General features: G+C 31.2%; 3 protein-coding genes and 1 long non-coding RNA gene across 4 annotated transcripts; 3 read left to right on the top strand and 1 right to left on the bottom strand.

Moving 5' to 3' along the window:
• Positions 1-649: 649 nt before the first annotated feature.
• On the top strand, positions 650-3219 carry LOC131850520 (uncharacterized). The gene is made up of 3 exons (XM_059200768.1): positions 650-731; positions 1550-1728; positions 2750-3219. The coding sequence occupies exons 1-3, from the start codon at positions 689-691 to the stop codon at positions 2990-2992; spliced, it is 465 nt and encodes a 154-aa protein (XP_059056751.1). The 5' UTR covers positions 650-688; the 3' UTR covers positions 2993-3219.
• Positions 3220-6188: 2969 nt separating this feature from the next.
• LOC131850518 (peptidyl-prolyl cis-trans isomerase-like) lies at positions 6189-8077 on the bottom strand. The gene is made up of 2 exons (XM_059200766.1): positions 7896-8077; positions 6189-6662 (listed from the first exon to the last, which is right to left on the bottom strand). Exons 1-2 carry the CDS (start codon positions 7962-7964, stop codon positions 6234-6236), a joined length of 498 nt encoding a protein of 165 aa, XP_059056749.1. The 5' UTR covers positions 7965-8077; the 3' UTR covers positions 6189-6233.
• Positions 8078-8572: 495 nt separating this feature from the next.
• On the top strand, positions 8573-17895 carry LOC131850513 (methylthioribose-1-phosphate isomerase). Its single transcript, XM_059200761.1, has 8 exons — positions 8573-8673; positions 8843-8991; positions 13801-13899; positions 14770-14906; positions 15694-15902; positions 16115-16278; positions 16580-16781; positions 17393-17895. The coding sequence occupies exons 2-8, from the start codon at positions 8860-8862 to the stop codon at positions 17506-17508; spliced, it is 1059 nt and encodes a 352-aa protein (XP_059056744.1). The 5' UTR covers positions 8573-8673; positions 8843-8859; the 3' UTR covers positions 17509-17895.
• Positions 9687-10603, top strand: LOC131850523 (uncharacterized). Its single transcript, XR_009357842.1, has 3 exons — positions 9687-10134; positions 10325-10352; positions 10498-10603. It is a non-coding gene; the product is annotated as an uncharacterized LOC131850523 (long non-coding RNA).
• Positions 17896-19105: the final 1210 nt, after the last annotated feature.

The raw sequence follows: 19105 nt of genomic DNA, 5'->3' as shown, positions 1-19105 counted from the left end.
GAATAAATCTCTCCCAAAGAATACTATTGATTATTATTGCGGCCTTGGTGGTCTAGCGGTTTAGCAAACCGCCTTTCTCGTCGATGGTAACCGGTTCGATTCTCTCGACTCTTTGACTCTCGAGAAAAGATAAGTAAGTATTTCTATCGCTAAAATTGATAAAAAAATGTGATTGTTTCTAAAAAAACTAATAACTAATTTTGTTATTAGCTACCATCAATTTAGCTATTAGTTATCATCATATACAATAATTTAAGATTTCAATAACCAATTTTATATAGAACTATCATATAAATATTTACCTATGTATGTCATAAAGGAAAATATATGCTTTAAAAAATTTAAATAACAGTAGGTTCTGTTGTTTTTTTAAACATTACGCCTAGATGCTTACTGTAATAGGTGTGGTGTGTGTACTTCATACATTCTAAATTATGGTAAATGATCGAAATGTTCGCCAGTGAATATAGTAATAGGGCTGGTGAAGATCAAGCGAAAGTTTTTAATTTTCCCAAGAATTCAGAAAGTTGAGATTGTTTTCCTCGATCAAAGTGTTTCGACAAAGCCCTGAGGGTCGGTCGAGGGGAGAGGACAGTGGGCGTGGCCAGCCGGGAGCAGCAACAGGTCCGGGTCCAGACTAAATCGATACCGGGATGCTGGGACATGCGCATTTCACAGTGCACACACCATGCGCTCTCTGATACTGATCTCGCTGTCATTATTCACACCAGGTATGTCAAAACAAAGTTCTTTATATTAATAATAATCATATAATTAAAATTACTGCATGCTTTGATATTCTAAAAACTAATATTTTAATGTAGAACTCATTTTGTTGATGTGCGTTTAGTTTATACAAATGTCTAATCTTGTCTGTGGTCAAGTGTTCTGAGAAGTGTATAACATCCTATGATTTCTATATAAAGCTAAACGGTGATTTATTTATATCTATATTATATTATAACAAATTGCATCCAATGATCAAGTTAGCACTTTAAACAGAAATAAAAAACGCATCAAAAATACTAATATATGATGTCTTTGTGTACCAAATACTATTCACCAAACACCTGAATGGGTGGATCATAAACTTATTATTTATAATTTTAAGTCGTATGATGACTAAACATAAGTAAAATGTTAAAATATGTCCCCTTCTCAATATTACATTTCATTGGTAGAGAAAATTTGTATATCTGAATTGTTATTTTTCGCACTTTATTTTCTTTCTTGTAAATGCTAAAAAACTTAGCTGTGAAAGCTGACTGATCCGATACTAGTTTCAGCCACATCGGTCATTGCTTCATTTTAAGAACTCATATTATCATACGTTTAAATAGAATAATACCTAAGTCTGGAGGCGTGTTCCAAAATTCTCACGGGAATATAATATAATGGAAACACTTTCTTTTATATTCCCATGAGAATTAGAAGTGGGTAAAGCCGTGAACAAAAGCTATATACTATAAACCAGCAGTTAATCTCTGTAATACATGTTCCGCAGTTACTTACAGTGGCATTATTTGATATGTGCATGATTTTTTTCCAGAAGGTGAGTGTGACTTACTAAGAGACAGCGTCCATGTCACGTCCGCGGCGGCTCGGCCCAACAACGAGCTCTGGTGCTACAGATGCCTCGCGGAGGTGCCGGAGGACAAATGTGCGGACTTGCGACAGAACAACTCCGCCCTCATACACAAGTGCCACAATGACCGGCGAGTGTGCATGGTACGGATGTTCATTTACTAATTCTTTTAAATTAAATGAAAGAAAACGGCTAGGAGAATATGTAAAGGTACACTTGGTGAAAGTGATAAACCCTAAATACTTATATGTACAGGGAAAGGCTTTTTCTCTTATAATATATATATATATATATATATATATTCACAACTGTTGGCGCAAATGGAATAATCAAAAGCTGTGTCAACTCTCGAACTTGTGGCGGATACAATACATGAAATGTCCACATTTGTTGGGTATAGGTATTTAAAACTTTTTCTATTTAAATTCATGTTCAAACTACTTCTGAACATATATAAATCCCTCTGTATGCTCCCTGATTTATAATATGTATAGAGCCACGCCCACGATGCTTTAATATTATTTTTCGCATTGTTGAGTCACTTTTAAATAAATACATAGATATTGTTGATGTTGTATTTTAGAATAGAATAGAATAGAATATATCATTATTGCAAACTGTGTGGGTACATTTTTTTGTACGTGGTATAACAATATATATAGTTTATTATTCTATTAACAAATGTTGGATACCGTTTATGTTTAAGATTTATGGCAGTTATTTTTAGCGGTTTTTCTAGACATTTGAGTATTCAACTCTTTTGATACAGTACTAATATTTTATGCATACAAATATATGTTTACATTTGTTTACGAGGTACAAAGTAGTCAGAGTCAGAAACTTCTTAAATTTAATAATACAGTCTACTCTAAATTATTAGAACTTTTATGAAAATACTATGTAATATCTGAAACATTAAAAAAAATCTAGGACAATTCACATAGTCGCATTTAGGTAGTTTCAAACTGAGCAGAGTTTACTATGAATATTAAACAGTCCGTATTAGTAAAATACATCGATAAAATTTAAACAAGAACACATTATAGATATAAATATTTATAACGTGCGAATTGCGTGAGAATTGAACCCGAGACCATCGGAAATAAGGTAATGTGCTGAACGACTAGATCACTAGACATATAATTCTTACGTACATTTCTACAGGTCAAACGCTTCTCATATACAACTTCCAACGAAAACTCCACAACAGCACTAAAGATGTGGGCTTTGGAGCGCAACTGCACAAAGCATTGCGAGCCAGGCTGCATCATCATCGGGGAGCGGACCAAACTTCACGCGTGCACCTCGTGCTGTACCACTTCATTATGCAATCACGATTCCGGAACTAGCCGAAGAACCTTCAACGTCCTTGCTACAATTCTATCTCTCATACTCCCAACCTTATGATTGCCTTATTAACTTCTATTACACCTAGTTAGGGAATAAATTATTTAAATGCTCACAACGCCGAACAAAAGAATTAATGCATGATTTATTACATCCTCATTGTAAGAATACCTAACTTCTGCTTCGCTTTATAAACACGCATCTATAATGTTATTTTTTTAAGTAGTATTTAAATACATGATGACGTAGGTACATGATTCGAATTACAATTCTATGGATTCGTTATTCAGTCAGTTCGTTATTATAAATAAAATTAAATAAAGGATCATTATCCCTATACCTATTGTAAGATATAGGTATAATAGCAAGCAATAATACCTATATTAAATGCTATTGCCGTTATATATTAGCATGGAAATTGAATATATACGTAGGTAACGTAAAGGCTAATAACAGTAATTAAATACCGGTACGATGTTAGAGGGTGATTACATAATCACATATTTTGGTCATTAAATAGAATAGAAGCAATAATTTATTTCATTATAATACTCCCAAGTTATAACCTCATGTAAACCTTTATAATGATATTAAAATTGGTATCAATAGCTTCATATATTGATGTAGATTTGATCCAACAAATGTCATTATTTAATTCTCAATACATATAATCTTTAATGAATAGGTATATAGACACAAATAACCACAATAATAATTGAATAATAAGCGCAGGTTAGTTTTATTTGCTGAGTCATAAATGTTTTAAGTCAATTATAACAAGTAGAGAACTTCGTAGGAATATCGTTTTTTTTTATCATAAGTATTAATTAAAGTTACCCTAATTATACTGTCTTTTCCATACTTTCACAGTCGGACTGGTTTTTAAATTTATATGTTATGCCTATTCGTGTAGTTTCAAAATCAAATAATAAACTTGTTCTGCAATATTAATGTCATTTCTGTTTTCATTATGTGTTATATTAACCTTACTTTTTACTAATATTATAAACTCCGAAGTTTGTGAGTGTTATGGATGTTTTTTACCCTTTTACGCAAAAAAGGTATGGGTTTCAATGAAACTTTACATAGCTTATATGTCAGAATATCCAATAGACAATATATATTCAAGCTAGTGAATCCGTGGACAGATCTAGTAGAGAAGATAAATTCTTAATACACCAATTACAGAATATAATCAGGAAATGAAAATACAAATACTTTATTTAACAATCCCTTACCCCGTATCTTGTACCATAATTTACTACCAATGGGACCACTAGAACTCATCCTAGTGTAAATAAAGATATAGCCTGCTAAGACCGAGACGTGCCTAGTCATACATCGCAGCATTGTTTTAAGTGGAAATCTGGAGATTAGGAAATAAAATAATCTTGATATACCTACAACAAACAGAAAAGACGTGAGATGTTTTTCTTTATTTGCTTATTTGAGCAAATTGATTCTTTGATTGCTATGACAATTATTAATAATATAATACGGGGCAAAGACCTAAGTATACGGTTATCAATAAATTTTGTTTTTGTTATTGAAAACTAACTCAGTTCTGATACAAATAGATAATATTTAAGACTATCTAAATAATTGGTATCATTTTCTACAGAACGGAGTTTTTACTTAATTTTTACCTACTCCGTTCATCTGTGATATGCTCACAGGGCTATATCAGAAACTATTACCATTGATTTGATATTAGCCGTGTAGGTACGTAGGTGTGTATGGGACACGTTAACCCAATTTTGGAAAAAAAAAATACGAAATAGTAATAATATAAAAATATTCAAATAAATTTAACATAAGCATTTTAGTAGTCATTTTTTCTTTATTCTACCACTCATTCGGAACGCAGACTCATCACTAGAAGAATGGGCATATAACTTGCGTGTTGCTATTTTAAATAAATGTAGTTCAGAATATTAAAAGTATTTTTATCAAAATGAAGGATCGAAATCCAGTATTATGGAAACTGCAACAGACATCTAATAAGTTAACAATGCACTAAACCTGACATGTAATGACGCGTTAGTATTAATCTATACATATAAATAAAGTACCTACCTATCTGTTTGTAATTTCTAATTACCAGCTTTCCTCTAAATGTATATGCGGTACTTATATAAAAAAAAATTTATCACCATGTTCAGATTCTTTCGAATCTCTGAAACAGCTGCATCTATTTTGACTGGACTTTCACTCGCAAATAGCTAATGATATAACGCTGTAATGTAAGCAGAGTTGAGTAGATGTGAATTACAATTTCCATTTTTATTTATCCAATACATAAGACCTAAATAGAACTATTTAGGTCTTATGTACATTCTAAGAAAACAGAAAATCATGAGAAAAAAAGGACCATGACATATTAGCGTCCTGAAATGGCAACGTTTGAATGTTGTTACGGATGTTCGCGGTCGCTGTTTGCGATTTCATACTTTTGATTAAAAATACTGCTCAAATCGTAGTTAAAAACGAAAAACAACTAGCGACTAGGTTTTGTTTTTTATGGAACAGTGGTAATTAACTATACCCAATCAACCCAAGGGACGAGGTTTTGTCCTATATAACGATACGATGCCAAACAAATTATGGTGGGCGATATACATGCTGATAACTTACTCGTAATCCCATGCCATGATACACGAGTACATACTTACAACTTCGGAACTAATAAAGCAGCGTACTTTTCTCCAGCAGTTAAAAATAAAAAAAAAATATTACTCAATCCTCCACAAGCCGAAGCTCGGATACCAATATTATGCCAATTACTTGTGCAATCACCGTTTGCCAGCTACTCATAAACTGACCAAAATTTACTTTCTTGCGACTAATAATGTTTCATAGTTTTCTAGTATTGCTTCCTTTCATTTCTCTACGTTATTATAAGGGATATTAATTAAAAAGAAATAAATTTTAAAAATATATTAATCACAAGTAAGCAAAAGACCACCACATTTATTCAGATTAGATACTAAATTCTAAATAAAATGTGAAATTGAATATCTAGCAGAATCTAACCACTGTAACTTAGAAATATTTGAAGACTAATGAATATACAAGTTATGTTAATTGTATTAAGTTAATTTATTTATTATGATTAATCAATACACAGAAATAAATGCAATACCTAGTTTGCGATCTAAAACAGCATAAAATTTAACAGCATAATTATATGGAATGATCCATAGTTAACTTTAAATGTTTTAGGATGACAGGGAAGGTATTACATAGGAGGACAGTGTTAAACTTAAAATATTGCATTATACTTTAATATTACAGAATTAAATTAAGAAAGTTGACCACAGTCAGCGATGACTACTTTCTTTGATGGCTTGCCCGACTGTGAGCCCAGGCTTTCCACTTGTTTAACCACATCCATTCCTTCAACGACATTTCCAAAGACAACATGTCTACCATCCAACCACGAGGTCTTCACAGTGGTGATGAAAAATTGGGAGCCATTGGTGTTGGCACCAGCGTTAGCCATAGATAGGACTCCAGGTCCGGTGTGCTTCAGGACAAAGTTTTCATCAGCAAACTTCTCACCGTAGATGGACTTGCCACCAGTGCCATTGTGGTTTGTAAAGTCACCTCCTTGCAACATGAAGTTGGGGATCACTCGGTGGAAGGTGGATCCCTTGTAACCGAATCCTTTTTCGCCAGTACAGAGGGCACGGAAATTCTCACATGTCTTGGGGGTAACATCTGTTCTTAACTGTAACAATAATAGTTTAAATTATAAATACTTCAATTCTTTTATAGGCACTTATAATTTTTGTTGATTTATGAATTGATACAAAATATTTTTTTTTCCCAAAGTTCAAATTTCATTCCCTAAACATATGTTTGTTCATCGTTTATTAATAGAATTTCATATAATTTCAACTTAAAATATGAATGTATTTGAAAATGCTCCAAAATTCAATAACTTTTTAAAACCATCACTGACTCTAAAACATTTGATTCATTTTTATCATCTTGGAAATTAAAATGTCTATGCAATTGATATAATAGTAGCAGATAAATTCCCACATAAATAAATAGAACTTTCAATGCTTATGACGCTATTGTGGTAAATTCCATTCGTTCATAAAGTCAAGCCCATAATGCATTGACCAGTGATGCCATATTGAAGATTTCCCCCCAAACTTGAGGAAACTTGATGACTAGTGAGGGTTTAATAAAAACAAGAACTTAACTGTGCAGGTTGAAACAAATAAGAACAAATGCAATTGTAATAAAAAATAACTTAAAGGACAAGCCTAAAATATACAGTAATCAGAATTGTATACAGACTCTTAATCCAAACTTCTTGGAGATAATAATAACATGAGTGCCATGATTCCAAGTAGCAATGCTCAGTGCATTGCGATAGGTTACATTGTCAGATCGACATCCACGTGGTCTACCTCAAGAAATCGTCGATGATTAATTCCTAGTGAATTCGCCAAGATGTAGATGTTTAGGCAGACTTCATTCTCGACCTTTATTGAAGACCATAGTCTGCCACTGGTGCCTCGTCAACCTATATGGTTAGCACTGGTGGAAGACTTATTCCATATTTGTCCATTTAAAAAAATAGACTCCTTTATGTGAAGGATATGTCTTCAAAATTCGAATTTTGGGGGATGGCAGACAATCATCTGGCAACACTGGAATTGACCTTCATTATTGCAAAGGTGCTTAATTTCGGTTAGCTGAGAAATAATTATGACGGTTCAGTAACGCCTATTTTTAAAGAAGATTGTCGTATGTAGTCAAAATAAGTTATCTATGTGTAAGATTAATAAAATGGATTGTAATCAACACTAATTATAAATAATAAGGAAAACGACGGAAAATAATACTAAGGACGCGCTTCTAGAAAAAGCGTGGTGTGCTAACATCACGCCGGCCGGATCCGCCGGTTAAGATGACAGATTCAACAATTATAAAATAATTAACCTACCTCAACCACAATCCTTCCCAGGGCTGAATTATCGGCAACCACATCGAAGAAAACTCGTGGTGCAGACATTTTATTCAGTTTTGTCCAATGAATTAATCCCTATGAGGCGACACAATGACGAAGCCGAACACGATGCGTCTCTCGTCAATGCCGGGCGGAAGTGAAATGGATCATAGACAATTTACGTCGTTACATCATATCCTATAACTGTTCAGACCGAGAACAATGAAAAATATTTAATTATTTTTAATTTTTAAAAAAATATTAATAAACATATTTGAGGTCAATTTATTTAGTGCATCTATAGTCATCATTTAAAATTGCAAAGAACAACTGTATTCTTCTTAGTTGACTGATTGCTAAAGTACCTGTGACATATTTATCTTGCTGGCGACTCTATAAGATGAAAATTTTCAATAAATTATTGTTATCGCTGTTATTTCGAAATACATTATAAATTATTTACCTACTAAAATATAATAAATGCGTATTAATTTGTGATTATTTACTTCAATTGATTGCTTGCTTCTAATTCAAAACCTTAGTCTATGTTTATAACGTAGTAATAGTGATTACTTACTTAATGTCAATGTCTAATTTTATCTCTATGTAGTCTATGTCCTTTTTCTATTCAATAATTTTAATATTTTTTAATTCATTACATATTTTTCAAATTCCATAATTATTTAAATTATCTAAAAAATAACTCTATCTTAAAAGTCATACACGTACTTAAATTATTTTTTCCCGCATATAATATAATTCTTGCTAATTATTGGTAAGTAATTAATAAAAAAATACTTACTTTTATACTTACTACTACTTATATATATATATATACGTTCTAATAAAATATAAACTTTACCAACAATGTACCTGATATGTTTTTGTACTTGTATAAAAATATATGTTAAGTATTATTTTCCTTAACAAACTGCTATTTACAGCTATTAATTATTTCAATATGAGTTTGGAATCTATAAGATATACAAGAGGAAAGCTAGAAATTTTAGACCAACTCTTGCTTCCACTACAAACGCGCTATGTAAAAGTACAAGGTGTAGAAGATGGATGGAGAGTTATCAATAAAATGCAGGTAATTCTAAAAAGATTTACTCTTTAATATACTTTACTGTATTACACAATTTCTTTATAATTGACAGTATCAAGCTCAAAATAGGTTCTTGAAATCTTACTTGGTAATGACCAAGTAAGATTTCAAGAACCTATTTTGTCGTGATTTTGACATTGTAATAAAATTCCTTGAATTTGCATCACTTCGACAATCATTTATTTCAAAGAATAACCTATTCTAGAACCGATACTATAAGTGGAGTGGACTAAAACAGCCTAACTGAAGCTAATAAATTGTCAGAGAGATGTAATTGAATCTGTGAATTTATTTGAGTCCTAAGAACTAATTCTGTATTTGAATTATAATTATACCAATTGCTATCTAATGTCTTAGCTGTACTCCCATGCACACAATATATAACTATAAAATAAATGTAATATTGAACATAATCACAATGTGTCACTATTACGATATCAGCATATTAAATCTATGTGACACTGGAATACTGTCTATAGACAATACAGTATAAGTATTTATTTCATAAGATTGATAATGTATGCAGCATATATATTTGAATAAGTCCGAGGTTGATGGAATAAAAATACTTTTTTTTAACAATATAATTTCTGTGTATTTCCCACCATATTTTATTCAAGAATACATATTTTCTTTTTATAATTAGAAATAACCATATACAGCCTAAACATACCGCCCACCATGGACACACTGATGTGTCCATACTCTAATGACAAACAAATAATTTTTTATACAACAAATATAATATATTGATCAGAACCCAAACAATTTCATTAGCTTACCAATATTACATTTGAACTATGTACTTAAAACAGTTGTATAATTTTATTAACAACAAATATGAAATTAAAACCTTATATATATACCTATTTGTCTGTGACCGGAAGAATGCACAACTTAGATTTTGTCCAGATTATTAGAATCCACGCAGATCCGAACGAACTAATATTTAGATTAAATATAAATTTCTATAATTTGTGCAGATCTTTGTTCATGTTTTGTCATATATACAGATGTGTATCAGATATCATTCTCAGTGAGCAATGCTTTCAGAAGCTTCGTACTATTATATTAAATCATTTTTATATATGAATACTCAGAAAAGAACTGCATTAAAATATATTCCCGGTAAGTAAACTATATTATATTTAATTTTTACACATATGATATTTAATGCTAACCCTTTAAACATAAAACCTTTCTTATTCTTTAATTATATTATTGCTTTTAATTAATGAATTATTCTGAACTGCTTAATAATTTTTAATATGGTGCTAATTATTTCTAGTTGATCTTTCTAATTTTTTTTTTTTACTAGCATGGATCTACACATAACTACATACAAGGTAAGTATACTCTCTAAGAGGTCTCTCTTTATACGACGTTTTCTGTATTTAGTGTACATATTCTCATACATAACTTCATTATACTTTTGTTTAAACTTTTTGTTTTTATGTACCTTTAATTCTAATAATGTATATTCCTTTGCAGATAAATTATTCCTGACATCTGGATGGACATAACAATGCACTGGCGTACTATGTGAAGATAATGACTTATATGTATTTGTAACACCAGATATTATCCAACCAAATACAGTTGATTGAGCTACTAAACAACCTTGTTTACTTTTCTTTAACCCTTCATTTATTACTGTACTGTAAACGTTAGCACCCAACAAGATATCAACTGTGCTAGGTATGTGATATTGTGGATCTGCTAAGTTTGAAATGGCTATATTATTCCATTCTATAGGTGTTACTCGAGTTACGGGCAGGATATTCGTTACAGATTTCAAAACATAAGCCGTAACCTCTATCTCAAAAGTAGAATCAATAATGGACTGTATCTTTATATTAACAACCGATTTTGACTTCGTACTCTCTTCTCCACCGACTCCGTGAATAATACTATTCGTCGGAACTGTTTTTAAACCAAGAAGCTGAACCGTAGCCTCCGTTATAAAACATGCCTCTGAACCTTGATCTAATAAGGCTCTTATGACCTGATGTTTCCCATTTCCCGACTCAGCCTTTACCAGAGCTGTGGCTAGTAATGTAGTTTTATCCGATCCCCCTGTCGTAAAATAAGACACAACAGGTGTAGATTGTTGTTCCTCTTGTAATTCCGATTTTAAACCTGCCGATGTTTCTTTTTTAATTGACTCTGTTTTACAAAATTGTTGATTTGATCCTGACTTATTATTATATATCCGTGGATGTAATAGAGAATGATGTCGTCCCTTGCATATGCGACATCTGGCGGTGTTTTTACAGTATTTAGCAATATGATTAGAACCCAGACAAATAAAGCATATACCATTTTTATGAACAAAATCCCGTCTAGCATCGGTATCGGTCGCTGCAAACTTTTTACAAAAACCTATTTTATGAGAACCGCAACAATATTGACAACTAAATGGTATACTCTTCCGATCATCAGATGTATTAACATTAACCGTATGACATTTGATTGATTTACTGACATTACATTCTAGAAACTCTAATGCTCTAAATCGACTAGTAAGGAATTCCTTAAATTGACAAAATGTTGGTAAACCGTCTGAATTAATACTGTTCGCAATATTAAATTCCCACTGCCTTTTTGTTTCCGGATCTAATTTTAATGATATAATGTGAATAACTAATACGTCCCAATTTGTAACATCAATTCCTAAACTTAATAATGCCTCTAAACACTCTGTTGTTGTATCTATTAAATCTCTTATTCCAGAAGCAGACTCCGTAGAACAATTTCTCTGACTAATTAATCTTTTAAGAATACAATGTGATAAATATTTTTTATTATTGTAGCGTTCCTCCAAAAGTGACCAACATCTACTATAATTAACGCCTGCAATTGGTATATGTCGCAATAATTGCTCGGCTTCGCCAGACAAATATCCCTTCAAGTAATGCAACTTTTCTACATTATTTAAATTGTTGTTAAAATGCACTAGTGACAGAAATAAGTCCCTAAAACTAGTCCATTCCAAATAATTCCCTGAGAAAATAGGAATGTTGATCTGAGGAAGACGTACTTGATATGACTTAGCACTAGAATTGATTACATTTGTTTCATCATTCTTATCAAATTTACATAAAATTAATTTTAAATCACTCTTATACTCTAAATACAATTCTTCCGTATTATAATAAATCTCGTCAGTTACATAGTTTGACCTATTTAATTTCTCTGAGTCACTACAACGTATGAGTTCCTTGTGACCAGAAAAGAATTCAAGCCATAAAGACTCAACACTTTCAAGCCGCGTTTCAATATACTCCTTAGTAAGCCTATCGTTAGAACTCTGTTTAAATTTATCTTTATTTTTATTTATTCTCAAATGTAAATCGTATTGACATTTAATAATAGAATCCATTTTGGTACTCATAGGAATTAAATAAAATGAACTAATAATAAATTTCTAATAAAATGTACAAATATTTAAATTTCGAATGGCGCGTTCTTTGAATTTCGAACTAAGTGACGCCACCAAATTTATAATCCAACAAATTTAAAATGTCCACAATATATAGGTAATTATAATACTACAAAATTAAAAATCCGCAACTAATTAATATTTTTTAACAAATATAATTTTAATCTTCTTTTGTGTGTAAAATATGACGATTTTCTAAATTCTTTCGTCTCCAAAATTTACTATCCGTTCTATTTAAATGTAATGTACTCACAAATTGCGCACCGCATACACCACAACACTTTAATATTATTTGACTCCAATTTCACCGTTTTTTCATGCACATCATGCTTGGTTCCGTGGTAGCCTTCAACCTCGACCTTGATCCGCTCGTACGTTACTCCTCCGAGAGTTACAACCCGGTTCCTCCACTGCTTTAACGTCCAGCCTTGACGCTTTGCTAATGGAATGTTCTAGACAACGTCCCGCTGCCTAGTGTAACGTAGCAAGTGATAGTTAATATTTCCAAAAAACTATCTGAAAACCTGAACAATTTGTTTGTGTTCCAATCCGGCTCGTTTAGACCAATGAATAAGTCCGAGGTTGATGGAATAAAAATACTTTTTTAACAATATAATTTCTGTGTATTTCCCACCATATTTTATTCAAGAATACATATTTTCTTTTTATAATTATATGGCAACGAAATAACCATATACAGCCTAAACAATATTTCATAAAACACATAGCAACTTTTGTATCACATTAAATTCTCATTGAGGGCAATTTAGGAAAGCAGGAATAAACACCTTGCATATTTAATTCCATATTTGAACATCCAAAGCTGATATTAAAAATACTTTACAATTAGCAGTATAATTATGGAATAATACAGTAGGAGATACTGCTTACAATAAAGTATTTTTATATTTTTTATCATTTCTATAGATAAAACTTTTTTAATATGTTACTTGATAAGAATAAACAAAAGCTTTTAGTTACAAAAGGTCAAAATATTTCTGGAAGCTATAGAAAATTACCTTCTTTATTCCTAAACAAAATCACAGTAATTTCCAAATCAAATAATATCAAGGGGTATTGGTAGTACATTAAACCACAAACACCTTGTACTTTAAGCTTTGATCTTGATTTGAATTCTTTTATTATGTGTATGCACAATGTATGTACATCCACAATGGAATCATTTCCTAAAATTGTTGTAGTAGCACAATACAGAAGCAGGAGATCATTTCAGGAAGTACTAATAAGTTGAACTAAATAGCTACTATATTACTTTATAATTATAGAAAATATGGAAGACTACCATAATATAGTTGTTATAATATGAAATAATTATGTTTGTAATGTTTAAGGTGAGAGGTGCCCCTGCAATAGCTATTGTAGGTTGCTTATCACTTGCTATTGAGTTAGAGAAGGATAACTGCACTGATAAGAAGATCATGAGGCAAGAGGTTAGTTGTTGCTATCTTTACTATTTCATAATATATGTATGTTTTTAACAATTTTATCTACTTCTACAAAAATAACAACTACAAAATGAATCTGACATAAACATTGAGGATCAATTTCTTTGGCACTTTTTTATAGATATAGTTGTACTGCAGGCCTTTCTTTGGTATTATTAACTAAAATAAGTTAATACATTTCAGTTAGTTTATTTAATGCCATAATTATTTACAGTTCAACAGTGATAGCAATAAGAGCAATTCATGCTAGTTATCTGTATTTTAGAGTAAATAACTGAGAATTGTATACATTGACTGAAGAGCAAGATAACTAATTTACATAACTGAAGTCCTTATTAGGGATGCCAACCATACAAGAATCAAACAAGCATCTTAGCCCTCAGTATGAGGGCATTTTCATCATCTTCAAGTTTGCATGAGATATGAGAGACAATTTAAATAGATTTTTTTAATATTCTACTGCTTTAATACTATACAAAGCTAAATGTTCCAAGGTTGACAACCCTACTTACTAATGTAGCAGTTTTAAAAACATTTTAGACTTTTGATGATTTCAGGTTTGATAGCTACATAATACAAACATTTACATTCATGATTATATTTATTTATTTTTGTAGTAAGCTAAGCATTTTACTATATGTTATATCTATGTATATAAAAATGTATTGTCTTTAGTTGTTTAGTGCACATATATCAAATGATAAAAAGCTTTACTGTAGGACTATAATTTTATACCTACATATACTGCACAAGTGAATATACCTATTCGCTTGTCCTAGTCCTAGTAGTATATTTGTTGATAGTCACTTAAAATAGGTCATATCATATTAATCTTGGCATATACACTAATTACAGATTGAAGGTAAGCTCAATTACCTAGTGTCTGCGCGGCCAACTGCTGTGAATATAAAATTAGCAGCGGAAGAACTGATAAATTTAGCAAATGTTTTGAGCGCCGCGGAAAATGTTACGCCAAACGATTTCAAAGAACGGTAGGTACATTTCAAGGAATAGGATTATATCCAGTGAAAATGGTCTGGATCTATAACTGTTAGTTAATTTTATATCATAACACAATTACCAATTTATATTAAATATTTTTATTTATTTAGTTACTAACTGTTACACGCGATTTTTTCAGCTATTTTGAGTTAAAAGATGGGATATGCCCATCCTCGTGATATCTATCTATCATGCTATCTTCACCTCACATTTCTTGAGACATGGTGGAATTAAGACTGCCATGTAATTTATGGCATTTAATGAAGCTATTAACATACAATAAAAAATAAGCACTTCAGTGAGCCCACTTATGAGCATGAAATTCATTAAAATCATATTAGCATATAACACAAAGCACAATCTCTAAGAAATGCAATTTCTTTGTCCTTTCTCTAAATCTAACTTGTGTAATATGAATTTATTTATTTCCTTATAGAATAGCTCATTATTCAGGTTAATCAAAACTTGGTTTGCAAGACAGGGTAGCTTAGGATAATATCACATTTTCAAATATACACTAACAATAATATTATCTTATTTTTACTGTAGACTTAACAAAGATATTTGTAAAATCGGAAAATTTTATTATATTCACCTCAAGATAAAAATATCATAATCAATGCTATCTAATATATCAAATCTATCTAAAAATATAGTTTCAAATTTCTTATAATTCTGTCATTTTTAATTTTAAACTCTACAAGAACATACAATACTTGCATCTTTGTTACAATTTCAGTATCAACTAACAACTTTAGAACGATTCTCTATTAACAGATTCATTAGCAGCATTGAAAGCATGTTGGCCAAAGACATAGAAGATAACAAAGCTATAGGAAATTATGGTTGTGAAGCTATTTTGAGCAATTTGGAGGGTGATGGTCAAGTTAGGATATTAACACATTGTAACACTGGCTCCCTCGCCACTGCAGGGTATGGTACTGCGCTCGGGGTTATCAGATCTTTACATGCATCAAAGAGACTAGGTAAGCAAACAGCTTAGAATATTAGTTTAGGAAATTTAGTAAGGTAGTCTTTAGTAGCGCAGTAAACCATTTCTTTTCTAAAATCCATCACCTCTTGAGAAGTTTCATGTCAATCATGTTTAAAAACAATCAGGCTTTGTAATCACTATCTGTTTGAGGATTTTTTAATAGATTTTATCAAAGTTCTAATATAATTAGCATTTTATTTCCAGAACATGTTTATTGCACGGAAACTCGACCATACAATCAAGGAGCAAGACTCACGGCCTACGAACTTGTACATGAGAAGATTCCTGCCACTTTAATTGTAGATAGCATGGTCTCTGCCCTTATGAACCTCAGAAAGATCAGCGCTGTCGTTGTGGGTGCAGACAGGGTTGGTTATGTTTAATTGTGCATACATTCGCTGGCGTTTATTTCTTCTGGAATGGCTAAAGATCCAAATTTAGTATGATCTATGACGCATTAGTCGTTATCCTTTTACTTACTTATACTAATGTAAAATTAAATTATTTGTGTCTAAATCTTTATACTGTAATTAAAATTTTAATGGTTTGACTAAGTTTGTCTTAATTTTCCATGTAAGTAAAAATAAGATTAATTGCGCTATATAATAATATGTACATATCAGGCTTACAATTAGAGTGTTGTTCTTAGTACTTATAACATTTTCACAGGTTGCAGCAAATGGTGATACAGCAAATAAAATTGGCACGTATCAAATAGCCATAGTTGCAAAACACCATGGAGTCCCTTTTTATGTAGCAGCACCTCTCACATCTATCGACATGTCCCTTACCTCGGGCGAAAAGATTAAGATTGAAGAGCGACCTGACAGGGAAATGACGCATATAGGAGAACATAGGATCGCCGCGCCAGGTTTGTGTTCATATTTTTTATATATTTCCCGCAACTTCAAATAACCAATATCCGTTTATACAATCTATTTTGACGTCGAAATGAAATGTTTGTGAGGATAAATGGATGTTTATTATTCGTCCATGGAACATCTGTACAGAGTCAAATGTAATTTAATATAGAGACAGAACATATTTTCACCAAGAGCTGTATCTTAGATTCTACTACTAACAAATTTACGCGTACCCAGCCTTTACAAGAAAAAATTGTTTAAAAACTATAACTAGACTACTGAAAACTCATGCCTTGAAAAGAACTAAAGAAGAAATTAATCTCACCTAAAATTATAATTACAAACTATTCAGTATATATTGTTTATTAAATAAACAACATGTAATGTATTTAATACATTTTCATCAAATGTCTAAAGGCAACAATATTGTGTAATAATTTTAGGTGATCTTAAGCTTCAAGTTCATGATGTTATATATTTAGAGTGTGTTGTTTTAAGATGGTTTACAACAATAGCTATCCTCCAGACATCACTCTGAATTTGCATTAAGTACATTAAAATATAGTAAGACTGAATTTTAACTTCAAATACTTAGATTGATAAAAAATATTTATTTCAGGAATCAATTGCTGGAACCCATCCTTTGATGTAACACCGGCCAGTTTGATAACTGGTATTATTACAGAAAAAGGAGTATTTTCCCCAGAAAAATTGAATGAATGTATTCCAACCTAATATATGAAGATCTAAACACATATTGTGCATTAAAATCTTAAACTATGACCCAGTCGAGTATTTAGATAGATATTGCTTTAAGCATAATTACAAAAAAGTTGGTCCTAATTTTCTAATGTATCAGTAGTATCTAATATAACTAACAATGCATTCTCATCATAAACAATATCAATTTTAAAACTTGAACTATAGTACTGCACAAGATCATATTGTCTTCCGTTAATTGTTTAAATGCCTTTATTCAAAATATTGTAATACTAATTTTTTACATAGTTAAGTTGTTATGTATCGATTGCTTCCTGTAATATTACTTGCATACTAATTATGTCACTAAAGACAATTGGGATTTCATTTGAGATATTTTTGCATTATCATTATACTTCATCATAGTACTTATGAAGTAGAAATTGATATGTCACAGTCATGCATAATTTTATTCTGGATTTTGCAGGGTAATTTACGAATTGTTCTTTTTAAAATTAAGCAATTAACATATTCGTTTTTGTAATTTATAATACATTGGGGAGAAGCCATTCAAGCATTTTGCAACACAAAGATATCTATTGTCTGCTGTGTGCTACAACTGACTATAAACGCTAATCAAAATTGATGCTAAAAATAACTTGCATTATTAATGAATCACTTGTATAATTGGTGTTCATAAAAATAATTTGTTCTTTATATTGTATATCATTAGCTATGTCTACACCAGTGGGCTTTCATGTTCATCTTGCATCTTTCTTTGACACATGCTCGAGGAACCATCGATCATGCAATAATGTATGACGATTGACATGCAATTTAGTAAAAAAATACGGCAAATAAACTGTAATCATTTAATTTTATCGAATTGAGCGTATCAAAAGTTGTAGATAGTAGCTTTCGATCGAAAAGAGCTCGCGGTCGAAAGCGCACTGGTGACTTAGCTATTATAATTATTATAAAATCATTCAACTCATTAGAAAATCAGATTGTAACTTTTTAATATACATTATTGGATATATCTATCATATTTTGTAAAAAGTTTCACATTTAATTATTACTCTTTCATAAATAAAATAGAATAGATATAACTATAGGCTTAAGAATGTTCCTAGATTTGTAATTTAATCTTTTAACTACTACATAGACTATAAACTTTTCATAAATTGTTATAAAAAATAAACTAAATTTGCCAAGCAAACATCTTTTTTATATTTATATAGCTGTAACCTACAGCCTACCATTCCGTCTAGTACTATATCATGTTTTCTTTTCGAACTATTCTAATGCTCGACGTTACTTTGCAGCTGCACTCCCTGCAAACCCGCGGAAGTATTTATGGAGCGGCTGAAAAGGCCAACTAGTGCCAGGAAAGGTTCGAATCTAGACTTACGCCGCGGCTTCGTAATTTTTATGCCAAAGTGGTGTTTGTATCTAATTTATCTAAATATTTTTCAATTGTACTTATTTCAAGGTACAATTGTAAAATACTTTCAATACATACATATCATGCTCTGAAGGTGAATACACTTCACACAGCTACCATTCCTATCAGACAATATATGATAACAAATGATAATTTTAACCGATACCATATCCAAACAAGCCTCTTTTA

This window comes from Achroia grisella, unplaced genomic scaffold (genome assembly GCF_030625045.1).
Source record: "Achroia grisella isolate CSIRO2021 unplaced genomic scaffold, CSIRO_AGI_Agris_v1 utg770, whole genome shotgun sequence".
Classification (NCBI taxonomy): Eukaryota; Metazoa; Arthropoda; class Insecta; order Lepidoptera; family Pyralidae; genus Achroia; species Achroia grisella.
This window is presented reverse-complemented; position numbering and strand designations above follow the sequence as displayed.